General features: G+C 42.9%; 2 protein-coding genes across 3 annotated transcripts in view; one reads left to right on the top strand and one right to left on the bottom strand.

Annotated features, from left to right (window-relative positions):
* Positions 1 to 890, top strand: part of SUMF1 (sulfatase modifying factor 1) — a 36534-nt gene extending 35644 nt beyond the window's left edge. The window contains exon 9 of the mRNA XM_080625344.1: positions 676 to 890. Coding sequence (XP_080481470.1) covers positions 676 to 786 — 111 coding nt within the window. The 3' untranslated portion in view covers positions 787 to 890. The remainder of the gene's footprint in view (positions 1 to 675) is intronic.
* On the bottom strand, positions 890 to 8216 carry LOC308224946 (histone-lysine N-methyltransferase SETMAR). Of its 2 annotated transcripts, XR_013957626.1 has the most exons (3): positions 8082 to 8216; positions 5132 to 6090; positions 890 to 5041 (listed from the first exon to the last, which is right to left on the bottom strand). XR_013957626.1 is itself a non-coding variant. In XM_080625343.1 (2 exons), the coding sequence occupies exons 1-2, from the start codon at positions 8166 to 8168 to the stop codon at positions 5293 to 5295; spliced, it is 885 nt and encodes a 294-aa protein (XP_080481469.1). In that variant the 5' UTR covers positions 8169 to 8216; the 3' UTR covers positions 890 to 5292. The 2 variants fall into 2 exon arrangements, 1 of the variants encoding a protein (XP_080481469.1); XM_080625343.1 differs by having other exon boundaries at positions 890 to 6090.
* Between the last annotated feature and the right edge of the window lie 7576 nt (positions 8217 to 15792).

The following is a 15792-nucleotide window of genomic DNA, read 5'->3' as shown; positions in this document are numbered from 1 at the left end:
AATCTTGTGCTCCCTTCTCACTTCCAAGAAATAAAAGAGCAATGGTGGGTCCTCCTTTCATTTCTTGTGAGGTGGCTGCTGTGTGCCCATTCAGGAAGAGAACAGTGCTCAAAGCTATCTACTAGGAATATCTGAAATGCAATTGAATCATTTTATCAGTGCCTTAATTTTAAATGTAAATGTTTTTATAGTCACCAGTCCAGATTCTATGTCAGTTATAAATACCCCTAGATTATTAGCCACAGAAATATTGGAAAGGAGTTTGCCTCCAGTTACCCCATTCTTGTTGCATCTTTCACCGAGATGTTTTTTGACACATGCCAGTACCTGTCCATTTCCAGACATTCCTTAGGATGCTGATACACAGATCAGGGCACTGAGATGTGCTCTCCTCTGAGAAGCAGAATGGTTGTTCTGTCCATTTCTCAGGGCAGGATTATTATTAGTTGACATGTTATCAGTTGCTTTGCCATTCAAACTACCTTTTCTATCAGCTGCAGCTGGCCTCTGTATGTAGTGGGATCCCCCTTATTTCTAATACAGTGACTTTGATCTGTATCAGTTCACTGACCTGTCATTTGAAATGATTTGCTGCATCAATCTAACAAACTCTTCCCTACAGAAGCACAAGCTGTGAATGCTCTAAAGTTCACTTGTTCTCTTCTTTCTCTGTAGTCTTACTGCTACAGGTATCGCTGTGCAGCCCGCAGTCAAAACACTCCCGACAGCTCTGCTTCCAACCTGGGATTCCGCTGTGCAGCAGACACCTTGCCAGAGCTACAGTGACTACAGCGTACACTACAGTGTTACACCAAGACAGGAAGGGCTGAATTTCACCCAAGGAAGAAGAGATATGTGGAGTAGCACTTGCTGATGACACTAAAACTTCCTGCTGAGGAAAAACAATCCAGCACTACTCAACAGTGCTTGAAGAACCTTTATGTATTTATTTTTGGGGAACATGGCCTGGACTTTTATCCTGACCAAACTTTTTATCAGTGAATTCTGTTGATTTTATCACAAGTATTCTGGAGGTAACCAGCACAAAACTGAGTAGAAATACACCAGTTGTGTTTTTAAAGGTTAATTAACAGCTACTTTAGAGAAGTTCTTTATTAAATAGTTTTATTTATGCATAGTTCTGAATTTCTACACTCAAATCCAATAAACAAGGACTTTTATAATTCTATACAGCTTTAAAGGACAATTGAATGAGTGAAGAGGGAGGACTTGCAAAGAGCTGTCCACACAGGCAGTTAGTACAGCTGTGCTGTTATGTTCCTGTTGCAGTGAAAATCAGTCCAGAAGTGTGCTTTTTCTGGTGAGATACTTGTTCCTCTTTATAAAGTGCCTTCTGCAACTGAGGGATGCTAATCTTCAGGGTGATGGTGATTAGAAACGTTGTACATATTTGAATAAAACTTCATGCATTGATTTTTGTTGAAGACTTTTACTGATGGAAAAACACTGGCAATTTCCCCTGAATTTCTTGGATGTGCCGTAGGCTTATTTTGGGGACTGGCAAATTGCAAAAATGGCATCATTATAAACTGAAGCTTACAAATGGTTCTACTTGAATAAAGATCATTAAAGTGAAAAGATGGCAACGTAACTGTGAGCCATAAGGCCTAATAAGGTAAGTTTTGAAACTGTTCTGTTAATAAATTGCACTTAAAAGGAAATTTTAGCAGGGAGGGAAGTAGGACTAGTGAGAGCCACCTTGTTAGGGTATCTCAATGTATTTCATGCCTTTCATGAAGTGTTTTGCACTGCCACCCACTCCAGGACACAGCATCTGGTTGTATATCTCTGTTGGGCCATCACTTGCTCCAAGTGCAGACTGAACCAGAAGCTACCTCTGCAGTAAGGCTGCAGCAGCAGCAGGACAGTCCTTACAAACAGGTCCCTGTCCTCTTAAAGGCTGCGGTGCTGCCCACGTGTAAACTGAGAATAACTGGGCTGTCCTGCTGGCTGTTAATGTGCAGTGTTTTTCACACATTAAAAACTTTGGCAGTGATGTATCCCTCCCAACATTGTGTTTTCTGCAGTAAATGGGGTTTGGATTTAATGCAACCTGGGGTTAATACAAACCCATCACTTGCCAGCTCCTTCGCTGTCAGTGCTCCATGCTGAAAAGAAGACACTGGAGAACATCTTGGGAGCTCTTTGGCAAATACCAGCCTCTGGTGGGGGGTAAAGGCAATTCTTGCAAGTGGAGGGGGAAAAACTATTCAGAATGCACCACTATGACCTGGCACTCACATAAGCATTATAAAAACTGTGGTAGGTGTTTTGTGTGATAAGGACTGCTTTAAACGAAATGTCTCATTAAAATCGATGCATTCCAACCATCTATTTTACTGTGACGAATAGTGAAAGATTCTATCTTGATTTCTATCTTTCTAAGAGGCATGTCTTTGCCACAAGAAGGAATATACTTTATGAAAGACTGACTGGAGTTGTTTTTGTTTTTATTCTGGAAAAAAAATCCTAGGAAAAGATACACACAATTGAAAACATTATTATGAATTCAAGTAAAGAGTTTCATGATCACCATCAGCTATGTCGTCATTGTGCTGTTGTTGGCATGTGGGGGAAAATCTTCCTGTTTGTCTGTGGAGATGGTGGAATGTGTCCCATTCATCCTGCCTTTGTTAGGGTAATGGCTTCTGTGTTTTACTAGGTCTTACATTGAGTATCTTTGAAGATTTCAGTAAGAAAGTCAGTCCCCAAACTCTAGTGAGTATTGAAATATTGATAATCATTACTGCACTTTGTGAGGAGAGAGGAGGAGGATTTCACCTGTCTCACAGTCCTCAGAGCCATTGGGTTGGATTCAGTGTGAAAGAGAACACTAAACTACAGAGAGGTACATTAGGACTCTGAAACTGAAAGGAACCTGAAGGAAAAAGTGAACAGAAATTCAGCAGATAGAAACAAGGGTCTGTTTTCCATTTCCTTTTTAGGGGATTTTTTCTTTAGTTGATAAAGCACTAGCACTACAGCCCAGGGCAGCTGTAGTGCTAAGGCAGTTCAAAGCACAATGCACCTGCTCTGTGAAAAAGGCCATTAACAACTGCTGTGATGGTTTAAAACTCAATGACAACGTATTATTTAATGTTCTTGCAAAGCCTTTCATGTGGCTGGCTGTTTTTCAACAATGGCTCTTGTTCCATGCTGTGGAAGCTTGTCCTGACCAGGTAACTGATATTTGCTTCACTTGGTGCAAACAGCATCAGCTGGCTTGGATAGCAAGGGTTTGATTGCACAGACAGATGGCTTGGCGGTGTTCTCTGGTTTAAGGCTAGTGATGTAAGGGCTAGATACTGCTAATGGTGTTTGGGGTTTTGTGTTTTGGGGGTGTTTTTTTCTGTGAATCTACACTTCCTTAACTACTCACAATCATGCCAAGTACATATTCATAACAGGAAGCTAACAAACCGTACCGCCCTCCTGAAAATGAGGAATGCAGATGGTGTAAAACTAGTCTTGAAACTTTTTCCAGGAGGGACAGAGGAAGTAGATTGGATCATCCGCTCCCAGCCTTCCAGTCCTGCAGGCTGAAAGTGGCTGGCATAGTGCCCTTTAGGATAAGAAAACCAGATAAGCCTCCATAAAGAACAAGAAACCCTGCACTCCAAGCAGTATGTATTCCAAGTGCCAGGATCTGGAGAATGGCTCTGTAGAAGCAGGCACCTTAACCAGGCAAGGAATAAAGATAATGGCCACTCAGCCATTAGTAGTAAACTATTTTTGACAGGCAGCTGAAATCCTGTCAAAGGTTGTGGGTACAGTTAAAAGATCAAACTGTGCAGAGCAAATAACCTCCAGGGACTTGTGCCACCGACAGCACACTGTGCATGACTGTAAAAAGCAGCACTGCAGGTTGTCTGTCAAAGCTGGGGGGGAATTCAAAACAACCCTGTTTGAAGCTTCCTTAATTTGACCTTTCTAGAAAGGAAGTGAAGTAACATACAGTTGCAGGGCACACCTCATCCAGCAAGTGCCCTTGTGTATCTCTGGCATAAGGGGATTCTCAGTAAAGCAGCATACCTGTGTTAGACCAGCACAAACACTACCGAAAGAAGATGCAATGACCTCCCTCTGATGGGCAGGGACAAGCCTTGCTAAAGGCTGTCTGGCTCTGTAGGAATTGTGAAAACCAATCAGTTAGCAGCTGAAAGGAACACTTGTGTAACTGCCACCCATTCAAAAAGGTAAAAAGACAAATTTGTTGTTCGCATGTATTTATGTATTTCCTGCTTAATCCATCTCAGAAGTCAGGATAACCATCATACCGCTTAAGACTGGAGAGTCTGAATTTGCTTCCTGACTGTGTAATAACACTGCTGGAAAGTACCATGGACATGCTGCTTGCTATTACTGCAGAAATCTTACTAGATGAGCTTTGGGATAGATGTCATCCAAAAAGATGAGCTGACTGTACTAGAAGCCTGCAGAACTGCAGGATTTACACACAAGCTGAATGGTAATGAACTTGAACCAGTCAATCAAAACTTGGTTTTGGCATGCAGCTGGATGTGACTAGAGATGGAAAGGGGGGGAGGAAGTATTCAAGGTAGTCCGTCTAGACAAAATTTTTTACATCAGTAATCATTTATGTTTTGTGGAACAAACAACTTATAGCAAATAATATAAAGAAAGTAATTTGTTTGCATAGGATTTAAGAAACCTCCTGCCTTTCTGTTAAATATCAAGATTCTTCAATCACAGAATCATAGAATAGCCAGGGTTGGAAAAGATCTCAAGATCATCCAGTTCCAACCCCCCCTGACATGGGGAGGGACACTTCACACTAAACCATGTCACCCAAGGCTCTGTCCAACCTGGCCTTGAACATCGCCAGAGATGGGGCATTCACAACTTCCCTGGCAACCCATTCCAGTGCCTCATTGCACTCTCTTGTGCAGTTTTCAGCAAGGTTTCTTCTTGTTACCACATATCCTTTCAGTGTACCAGTGCTCAAGTTCATTCCTTCTGAAAGGTACAAACTGAGAGAGCTGCTCTAACATACAGCAAGCTGTCAGAAGAAAACAGGAAAAAAAAAAATATCAGGCCTGGCTTTATTGTGGAACATCCTGAAGCTCTAGTACTCCCTCATGGCACCCACCTCAGAGTCTCTAGATGTTGCATGAAGTTATTCTCAGTATCTTGACTTTTAGTTATTGCTCAAAACCAAGTACTTTCTTGGTGGAATACACAGTTTTAGTTAACTGCAATTTAACTGCTAGAGAAAATCATACTCGCGAGGTATGCTTACAGCCTGAAAACCTATGGAGAGCTCCCTGAACAAGCATTTGGTGTGGAAAAGAGGGAGCTGTCCCAAGGTAAGAAGGAATCACATGTGCGGGAACCACAGTAGCAAGGTTTCCTCAGTCTGTTGTCTTCCTCTAAGGATTTTTGTTCTTCGTCAGTTACTCCTAAATTATAGAATCTTCCAGAATAATCAAATGAAAGTTCCTCTCCAGCAGAAATGTCTCTAGCTGCAAAAAGTGCTAGTCTAGGCACCATTGAGTCGACTCGAACTGGCACCATAAATAAATTGGGTTCACAAGAATGATTCAGGAACCTGCCTACATTACCTATGTACCTAGGGTCAACAAAGGTCTCCATTATGTCACCATTATGGAGGTGCTCCCTTACTGCTATAATATAGTTTGAATCCTTTGATGTTTGGGCCTGAATTCTTCTACATGCCTCATTAAAGCCTAAAACTTCACCAGCATATTCACAGACAAATCTTCCTTTAGCTATGAATTCCAGCGTACGGAGACCCCACCCTTTCTTCTCGGTCTTGAACACCTCAAGTCTGAACTGCAAACCTCTCTGAACAACCCTGTTTGGACAGGATTCACCACAGTGGCACATGACATTGCATTCAAAAACAGGCCTGGCGTACTCCTCCTCTTCCTCTGTAGGCCTCAGGCACAAACTGTTGTAATTTGCACCACGGCAAAGGCACGAGCACATCTGAACCACACAGGAGCTGGTATGACAGAAACATCCTGGAAGGGTGATTTCAGTGGGATCAATGTTTCCATCTGCTCCGGCTACGTTGTCCAGGCTGTACTGTGAAAAGAACAAGAGTCAAACCCTTATCATGCTCAATGCTTCTTTCCACAGAGCTATCCAATGTTTAAGAAACTTGCGTTTGGCAGCGCCTGATCTCTGAACTGAACTCATGAACACTTCTTTGCTTGTAAACTTCTAACTACAAGTCTAACTTTTCTAAATGACTTGGAAGAATGCAAATCAGTCCATATAAACTGAAAAAAAGAATAAACAGTCTCTTAGTGACCCAATTCCTCAAACTATTCTACTAGCCAGAAAAAGTAGTACTTCTTAGCAGGAAAAACACATCAACTGATTGGACCTAGTTTAGTAAATATGTATTTTATTTATGGTAATAGCAAAGCAACTTTAAAGTAATTTCCCCCCTTTAAAGCGCTCAGTAAGCTACTTACAAGGTTAGTCTACAGCTATTTTAACTTACAGAATTTCAAATGCCCATTTTTGTTGAAGATACTTCCAATTTACCTCTTCAAGATGTTGTATTAGAAAGCGATGGTGGCGTGCTAGCACACCTCTACATGTTTACAAAGCAGCTGAGCTAACTGCTCTGTTATCAGGGCAGAACTGATATGAGATGCTGTTTGCTTCACCCTCAATTCTGGCTGTGGGGATAGATGTGTTCAGTTTAAGCAACCCGATTTGAAAATCAGATTATCAGAATTACACTAATGCCCCCAGCAGGTGAATGATTATGGAACCATGGACTGTTGCAAAATGAAAACTGATAGAAACTTTGCTAAATTTGAAAACCAAAACATAATGACAGCTACCTGTATATTTTTACTTCCGTCTCTGGATTCAGCTTCCAAAGCTTTATTTAGAATCCTGGAGTATGTGCTGTTACTAAATATTACACTTCACAGTAACTCATGTCTGGTACCTTCTGGGTGTTGTTAAACATGCCAGTTAATTGGAAGTTTCTGTTTTCATAAGCATCAGCTTTCTCAATCATTTAGTTTTATCCAAAAGCAAGTTTAATAATCCTTTATGTGTTCCTGTCTTCTCCCATTCACTGACTACAAGCTTTCTTCTTTCTGTAAAACATCCTTACACTGTGCAATTTAGGAAATTAGGGTCTCTCTGGATTACACATTTACTTTTTACCCAGTCTCTCTAGAAGAGTCTTCATTCTGTTTTCTAAAGACTCTCTAATGTCAGTGAAGCAAACTCTATGGCAATAAGGTGTACTTCCAGGAAATGTATTTGAGACCTACCACAAGTAATACAGAACACAGCAGAAACTGGTCTATGCCTGAGAAAGTATAGCAAAACGGGGAATGGCTTTGAACTGTAAGAGGGTAGATTTTTTGTTACATAAAAGGAAGAAGTTCTTCTCTGTAAGGGTGGGGAGACACTGGCACAGGGTGCCCAGAGAAGCTGTGGCTGCTCCTTCCCTGGTAGTGTTCAAGGCCAGGTTGGACACAGAGGCTTGAAGCAACCTGCTGTAGTGGAATGTGTCCCTGCCCGTGGCACGGGTTGAAACTGAATGAGCTTTAAGGTCCCTTCCAACCCAAAACATTCTTGCTCGTTCTGTATTTCTAGATCATACCTCTCCTAGTGAACCACTCCAGACGGCTGTGCAGCAGAAAGCGTCCGCCAAGCCTGTCAGCTTTTGACTCCCAGTCTACTTTCAGCCTACAGCCGATGCTAACACCCTGCAGCACAGGAACTTTGTTCCTCCTAAACGGTGACACCTTAACCGGGCGATTAAAATCTACAAGACGCCACAAATCGACAGAAAACCGCATATATAAGTAACTAAAGTGCACGGCTACGAACAAACACATTATAATACCAGAACTGCGGGATGGTGGCGGAGGTGGACGGAGCTCCCAGCCCTCCCCGCGGAGCGCTCCCTGAGAGGGCCGAGGCAGGCTGGCTGAGGGCACGGACCAGGAAACCGGCTCGCTAAGGCGCGCCGGGCCGCTCCTCCTTCCTCCCCACCACCCCAGCCCGGTTCCCGGGGCGGCCGCGACCCCGGCCCCTACCTGAAAGGCCGGTGGGGCCTCCGAGGGCGGCCACACCGCCACAGCCACCGGCTCTAGGCCTCCACTCAGGTCCGTACCCGCCGCCATCGCCCTGACTCCGTCCCCTGGCTCTTTGGGGATTGAATACTCTCCGGATCCAATCCTCTCTTTGATTGGGTAGCGGCGGTGACGCACCGCAGCGGGCGCGCAGGCGCCGTGATAGCTTAGGACGCCGGTCGGGAGTGGAGTGTCGCGTGCTCACCTCAGCTGTGCGTGAAGCCGCCATGTTGTGGGGTCCGTACCTCAGCGAGGCTGGTGTGGAGCTGGGACGCTCCTGGGCGCGTAGGGCGGCGAGGGGAGCTCCGCACCTCCGAGCCCCGGTGGGAGGTGGCTGCACTTGACCAGGGGCTGGGGGAAGCCGGTTAGGCTGTCACCCCAGGTCACTTCTGTGCTACCACCCTGGGTCACTCCCAGCGATAGGACAGCCCATCCAGAAACCACTGTGGCTTTGTGTGGAAGTACTCAAACCCTTGTAGTTTTAACTGTTAGTTACAGTGTGACTGAATTCTTGATTATTTTGAAGTTATCATAGTTCAGTGTTTGTGGGTGTTGATCTTACAAGGCCTAGAAATTCTGCTGGCTGTACCTGGGCACTGGAGACAGCAGCCATCTCCTGGGGATGGAAAAGGGTTTTGCAGGTTTTGTACCTCCAGGCATGCAGAGCAAGGGGCTAGTCTTCCCCTTGGCTGCTTTGTCAGGAGATAATTCACTCACATTAGTTCTCTGGATGAAGTGAGATGTGGACCCATGAAACTGAGATATGGCTTGGTCTGGGAGGCCTTCCTGGTGCTGTGCCTGATATTCTAAAGCAGTCGTGGCAGATCTGCCCCAGTGCAGTGTGGTAGGAATAGAGGAATCACAGTTGGTCTCGCCTCTTCTTTGTGAACTGAGGTCTGAGCTGTGGTTAAGAAAAGAGTTAGACTTGTGCTCTTTGGGTGCTGGTGGTTCCATTAGATTTTGTGTTTTCCCCTTGGGTCAGCTGTTTTGGAGCCAGCCTGAGGTTGAGGAACTGTCTTTTAACATCCCTCTTGCATTTGCATAAGCTGTGTTTTCATTTTGAAACCCGTTATCCAGAAGTGAGCTTCACAGATTTAGGAGACTGAAATCCCTGGAGTGTGCTCTGTGCCCCTCTAACAGGGATTATTATTTGTGTCTCCTGCCCTGCAGCTGTTACTGATGGGACTTTTGTGATCTCTCTCTGCAGCATCCAGGAAATGGAAAGCCTGTACCTGTTGTGTCCCCTTCCTCCTGCCTGTGAGGAGGAGCTGAGCAACCCCAGGAGAGATGCAGGTAAGACTGGATGTCGACATCCATGTTTGTGGGTTGAACAGTTAACTGAGTAGCAGAATTGATAACAAAGATAATGAACGGGGTTGTTTAGGATTGTATTCTGTCTGTAAAGAGAAGGAAAAGTGTGATAAAGGAAATTCTGGAGGTCAGTGCCTACCAGTATCTGGCCTGTATCATTTTTGGGAAGACTTTGATCAGTTTAACCCTTCAATTAGTGTAGGCTGCTGTGAATGTAAAGGAAATGTACCTGTGGTGGAAGGCTTTAAATACACACAGCCTGCCCCTCTCATTTTGTCCTCTTAAGCAGCAGTAAACCTATTTCTCATGGTTGCCTCTGAGCTTTGGCTTCTTGGGGTTTTTTGCTTTCTCATTGTGGGGAAGGCCATAGATCAGTTTTATGAGGTAGATGCTGAAATGTTGAGTGATTGCAGATACTGAAATATGCTTCTGTTTTGTAGTTAAGGGCTTTCTGCTATTACCAAATGACCTTTAGATCAAGACACACAGAATTTGGCTGCTAATCCTTAGTGCCAGATGGAATTCTTTTCAATTTTTGGACAACAGAAGTAATGACTCATTACTCTGTAGTAAAAGAAACAGATTGCTTACATGTACAGGAGATGCAGTTTGGAAATCTGCAAACGGTCATGGAAAATGCAGTGTTATCCTCTTCCTCCCTCTCCCACCCAGGGCTTCTTTTGTATTGAACTATGGACAGGTTGAACTGTTGAGTTGTCCAGGTTGGGTGAAAAATCAATGAAAGCTCATTTTCTTATGTAAAATTGTTGTTGGAAGAAAGCTTAAAATGGAGCTGAAAAGAGTGAACTATATGTGAACTTTGTGCTGCTGAACTCAGGCACCTGGTGCAGCTGTGAATTTCTTCTGCAACATGCTGTGCTGTCTTTAGGAAGAGACGTATGAATCATTTTTCTTTGGAACTTTTGAGTGCATTTAGCTGTTAGTTTTTTTCCCCGTATAACGCTTTCTGTTGATTAATTTTTATGACTTGTCTGCAGTTTCTCAGATTTCTTGATACCACTTTGATAATTGGAATTTGGAAGGGTCACTGTGCTGGAACTGTGAGTTCATGTGAGAGCTGTCTTCATCCCGCGTCACCGAATTTTTGGGGTTGATGCAGTATATTGTAACAGGGTGGTGGAGCTCAGGGTAGTGTGAACTGTGACTCATCAGACTGCAACTAAGGGAGCTGTGCTCAGAAAGCTGGGCACAGTCCCAGTGTAGAAGGAACTGGATATAAAGCTCCTTGTGTTTTCTGGTAGGCAGAAGGCCCTGAAATCAAGGAAGATTTTTTTTCTAAGAGATTTCTTTCTCATTACAGTGTGTCGGAAGTCAAGTAATCTTAGGTGATCAGTACATAGTACTAACGCACTAACACATAATACAGCGATTTCATACATTAAGTGTGTCATCATGGGTACTGTTGGTTGGAAGGGAACTCTGGTGATCTGGTGCAACCTTTTCTTCAACTAGGAGTCTTGCCAATATTTGATCAGGTCAGCTGTGGCTTTCTTGAGCTGACTTCTGGAAAACACTCATGGCCTGAGATTTCACAGCCCCTCTGGGTACTGGTTTCAGGGCTGTACTGAAAAAACACTGAAGGGTTTTTTCATAAAATGTCAAACCTGAACTTCCCTAGCTGCAGGTTTTTGTCTTTATGCCTTATTTGTCACTACTGAGAGGAGTTTGACTGTTAACCTTTGTGATTACTGTTAATAGTGTTCCTTTAGATTGCCCCATAATGTTGTCCTTGCTGAAATAAACAAGCATATGTCCCTCAGACTTTCCTTACTGGTTGTATGCTTAGTCTCCTGACTGTTTTGATAGCCCTTTGCCAGATCATCTACAATTTTTCTCCATCTCTGTTGAGCTGAAGGGCCTATGGCTGGCCACAGCTTCTGTTGCTACCTCATTATGCCAAGTAGAGAACATTAGTAACTTCCCTGGATCTGTGTTCCTTCCTGTGTAGCCTGGCATGACGTTTGCAAAGAGAGAGTACTTGGGGCTGTTGTGCTGCATGGATTCCGTTATAACCCTCAAGGTGGTTTTCAGTGGTACTGCCCCTCAGATAGTTCCCAGTGCACTGGTGTAAGAGGATTCTCTGCCCCAGGAATACTCTTACATTGGTCTTCCATTTGGTTGGACCATTGGAGTATTTTCTGTCTGGAGCTTGCCTTAAGGAACACAGGCAAGTTAGGCCATGCAAGATGGCTACTTTAAATTCCATAGCACAAGAAGCTGTTCACTACCTGCTCTAGAAAGAAGGCTAAAAGAGGCATTTTGAAGGCTCCTTTCAGCTTCCTAGTTTCCTACAGAACTGATCTCTGGAAGAATAAAGTATTCCTTTTACGTATTTTATTTTACATTGCACATGATTTCTGTCTGATTTTGTTCTGAATAGGCTATTCAGATAGTTCTCAGATATTTAAACTTGCTATTTTACTTCAAAAGGAAATAAATTTCTTGTGATATACTGGAGATGTTTCCTGCAGGAGACCTAAAGCGCTGCTTAAATTGTAATGTTGAGTGTAGACAGTCCAAAGGGACTTCAATCTGTCGTTCCCATGTTGGGAGTTTAGCTGCCTTATCTGTGCTCTCTTCAGGTAGTGTCTTCCTCCTTCTCGAGTTAATCTTAGATACTTCTTTTTTCTTTTAATTCCCTTGCTTACAGACTCTTTGTGCTGCTGCTCTTCCTGTGTCAGGTTTAAATTTTCCTTTGATTTGACCTTCATTTCAGGATAATCGTCAGGTGAGTGGGCATGTGCTTTATACTTCTGCCAGTCTAATGTGTGTGTATTAGAATATTGATTTGCAGAGAGTTAAGTATAAAAAATCAATATCCCATTAAGTGAAGTAGAGTGACAATGTTCTAAGACTTGTAGAGTCTGGTAGTCAAGTCCAAAGGCTAGTGTCTAGACTTGAAGGTGGTGGGTTTTTGCCCGTGTGGTCTTGGCTAGGCGGGTAAGATAAAGTGAACACATCCTCTTACAGTTTTGTTCACATATGCTAATGTCTGCAAGACTTATTACAACCAACCAAATCTTAAAAAGTGTTGGTAATGCAAAAGGGTGCCTTGATGTATTGTGACACTTGTGGTTTATTGCTTTCTACTAGTGAACCAGAATATAAATGTTCTACAGTGTTTTTAGGCAGGATATATAGACATGAGCAGGCTGATCCTGCATACAAGTGGCTGTTCCTCAGTGTTCAGAGAAGTGTGGAAGAACCAGGTTTAAAAATTTCTGTTGTTTTTATTCAGTATGAGATGCCTACCACCTACAGGGAATAAATGCAGCTCACCTGCCTGCCCCCCTGTTCTCTGCACAGTAGTCTGCCATTTGAAGGTGGGGAGTCAAAACATAAGTATTTTTCCATTTCCAACTTTTGAACCATTCTCAGACCATTCTGCAGTTATTTTAAGGTATGCTACTTGTCCTTCAGTGTGAGTTGTGAACATCTGAATGACCACAGGTATGATTCCCTTCCATGCACATGAATTGCTGTTACTGTCTTTCGAAAAATTAATAAATACATTAATACAGTCTCCTGATTGCTTAGCTGGAAAACCAGGTTTTCTGCATTTAGAGCTCAATTTGTTTATGCTTTATACCTGGTAAAGTACATTAAAGTACCTTTTGGGTTGAGAATTTGAAATGCTGAGAGGCTGCAGTCCTTGCGGTGAGTCAGCCGTGGCATCGCGCAGTGCCGGTTTGGCTGGCACACTGCCTGCCTCTTGCAAGGTCGAGCTCATTACCTGTCACACCTGGCCCTCACTGAGCTTGGGAGCAGGACTTCTGAGGGGCCTTCCTGAGCCTGGGGCTCCTGCCTTGTCAAACTGCCTCCTGCTGTGTGCTAATGAGCTGGCTAAATCTTCCGTGAGTAAATGGATGCTGGCATGAAAAGTCTGATAATCATGTTTGTAAATCCAAAGAAGGAGAAGCTGAAGATCAGTTTATTTAAGTATTCCTTAGCTGTGCAGAGAGGAGTGACCTTGGAAAATGCTATGTTTGAGTAACACAGTTCAGCAAAATATCTCAAAGTGCTTGCAGAGATAGATGAACTTTGTTTCCTTTCTGGTACAGATAACTGACTCAGATGAAATGAGTTACCAGTGGTTGAGCCATTGTTCTTGGTTATAACAGGGCTCTGAATTTTGTCTCTCATCATGTGCTGCTCTTGCAGCATCGATTAGGTAATACAAACCATAAATCTCTTTTCCAATACACAAACACTCAAAGTCTTGACTTCTGTATGAGTAACAGAGTTACTTAACCTAATATTTTGTCCTATCCTCAGATGTAACAAAACAAGTTTAGAACAATGGGAACATTTCAGCTCTCACATGCAAATCTGATACATAGCAATGTATTTCAGTAAAAATTAGTCTCAGGATGTATTTCGGTTAAAGAAATTCATTTCTCTAAAGTATTTTGGCCTGACGGAAGTAGGGAGCCACTTGCAGAGACCACGCAGCTACTGGCTAAAATTGTAATAATGCTTTGCAGGGAATCTGTCCTGACTGTATTATTCTACTTTTGATACTAAGAATGCTATATAACAGTGTTCCAGTTAAATAGATTTCTGTGTAACAGTATTTCTTCAAAAGCAACTCATGGCTAAGTTAGACCTAGAACTGCCTTGCAGACTGAAGGAATTTCTTCCCTTTGAAGTGCACATCAGACTTCAGTGCTCCCCATCTGCCTTATATGAAAAATCCTCATTTGACATCAGTGACCTCTGGCAAGCCCTACAGAGATAAGAAGATGTATTTGCACATCATTCGGGTCTTTTACGGACTATATATGTAGTGGATAGTTTCAAGGGATTGAAGCCAGTGTTTCAGACTGATGTATTAGTGTGCTTAGCAAACTTCTGCTGCCAGATTTGGTTCGTAGTTTCACTTAACACACTGTAACTTCTTTTCAGCAGTTTGCCAGAGACAACTGCACTTGCAGGAAGTGAATCAGTGAAGCTGAGGAAGTATCCATGTAGATTTGCTGGGCTGCCTTTCACCAGCATGGTGGTTGTGCAGTTCCTTTGGCCCATTCCTATATAGGGTGATTTACTTCATGGTTAGTGACATGGCAACTTTTGCATTTTTATTGGGCTGCACCAGTGCCAGGTATATTTGCCTGCAGTAGTCTGAGCTTCCATTTTCACAAAGCAAGTGGGTATGTCATGATCCTTTACGTTTGTGACACAACTGTATTGTAGAATACACAGCTGAAGCCAGCCTGAGATCAAGCTTCAGTTTCCTGTTACAGCTGACAGTGACAAAGGCACTGTGGGCTGCAGCTTGTCAGCAGCTCATTGGCATGGCTCATAGAACCATCACAAAGGTGGTTGTGATAGATGCACTTGTGGTTGTAAAGAGGCATGTCTGGTGCCAGGGCAGGGCTTGTTGCTGCTCAGAAAGTTACTGGTCGCTTTGCATAGCTGGGTTTTGAGGGATATCTGAAGTTTATCTCAGGGGTACTTGTTTACTTAGCCTTTACATTGCATGTTTGTTTATAGAAAGCAGTAGTGATCTTCTGTGCTCTGAGGCATGACTGGTCACTGCAGAGGTTCATCCTGCACACTGTCAGGAAAGATTCACAGTGCTGGGATCTGAAGGTTTCTTTTGTTACATGAAGATGTATTCCCCTGTTTTTTATCAAGGGTATTCTCCAGACCCCACTTTTTTTCTCAATGTGACACAACTTTTTTCTCATCCCTCCTTAAGATAATTAGAAAAGAACTGTTTAACTGTTGCCTGAAATTCCCATGGAGAATTTCACTTGGGAGACTGAAGGAAGATAATGTCTCTTTTAGTCTCATGGTAAGACTGGAGACTTGTGAAGAATTGCCATGTGCTGTAACCGCATCCTCCATCTTCCTCAGTATTTACCAGAGAAGGGAGAAGTCTGACCAAGGGTAGAGAAGTGAAGGTTAACATAACATAAGGATGACTCTGAGCAACACTCAAGTAGGTTTTCCAAAATCCCGTTTTCCTGGGGTATGAATGAGTTCTTTATTTTTTTTCTTCCCAAGTAATATTTGCTTAATGTATTACAAAGTTTTCCACCTGACAGTTCTGTACTGTTGATGCTTTCAAAAAGATGGTGTGTTACATGTTTTTGTATTTGCATAGTTGGGAAAGATGTGTTGCAAGAGAATAAAAAAGTCCCTCATCTTGCTGCTCCATAACTATACTTTGGTTTAAATGAAATCCATAATTTTTCCTTGTTGGTATGACAGCAGAAAACATAAAGGTGAAATTGGAATAAGGATATAGATAATTGTATGTGCTGTAGCAGTTAAATCACTTAATGATTATACGATAATATTTCAGTATGGCATGCAGTCAAACAGTGCTCTTAAGAGG

Source organism: Psittacula echo, assembly GCF_963264785.1.
Source record: "Psittacula echo genome assembly, chromosome: 9".
Lineage (NCBI taxonomy): Eukaryota > Metazoa > Chordata > Aves > Psittaciformes > Psittacidae > Psittacula > Psittacula echo.
The sequence above is the reverse complement of the archived record's forward strand: the minus strand, read 5'-3'. Positions and strand labels throughout refer to the sequence as shown.

Excerpts from the sequence above, each read along its gene's own strand:
- LOC308224946 (XM_080625343.1), bottom strand. The coding sequence starts at position 8,168 with ATGGCGGCGGGTACGGACCTGAGTGGAGGCCTAGAGCCGGTGGCTGTG. Across the intron at positions 6,091-8,081 it reads AGGCCCCACCGGCCTTTCAG|TACAGCCTGGACAACGTAGC; the intron begins GTAGGGGCCGGG and ends TTCTTTTCACAG.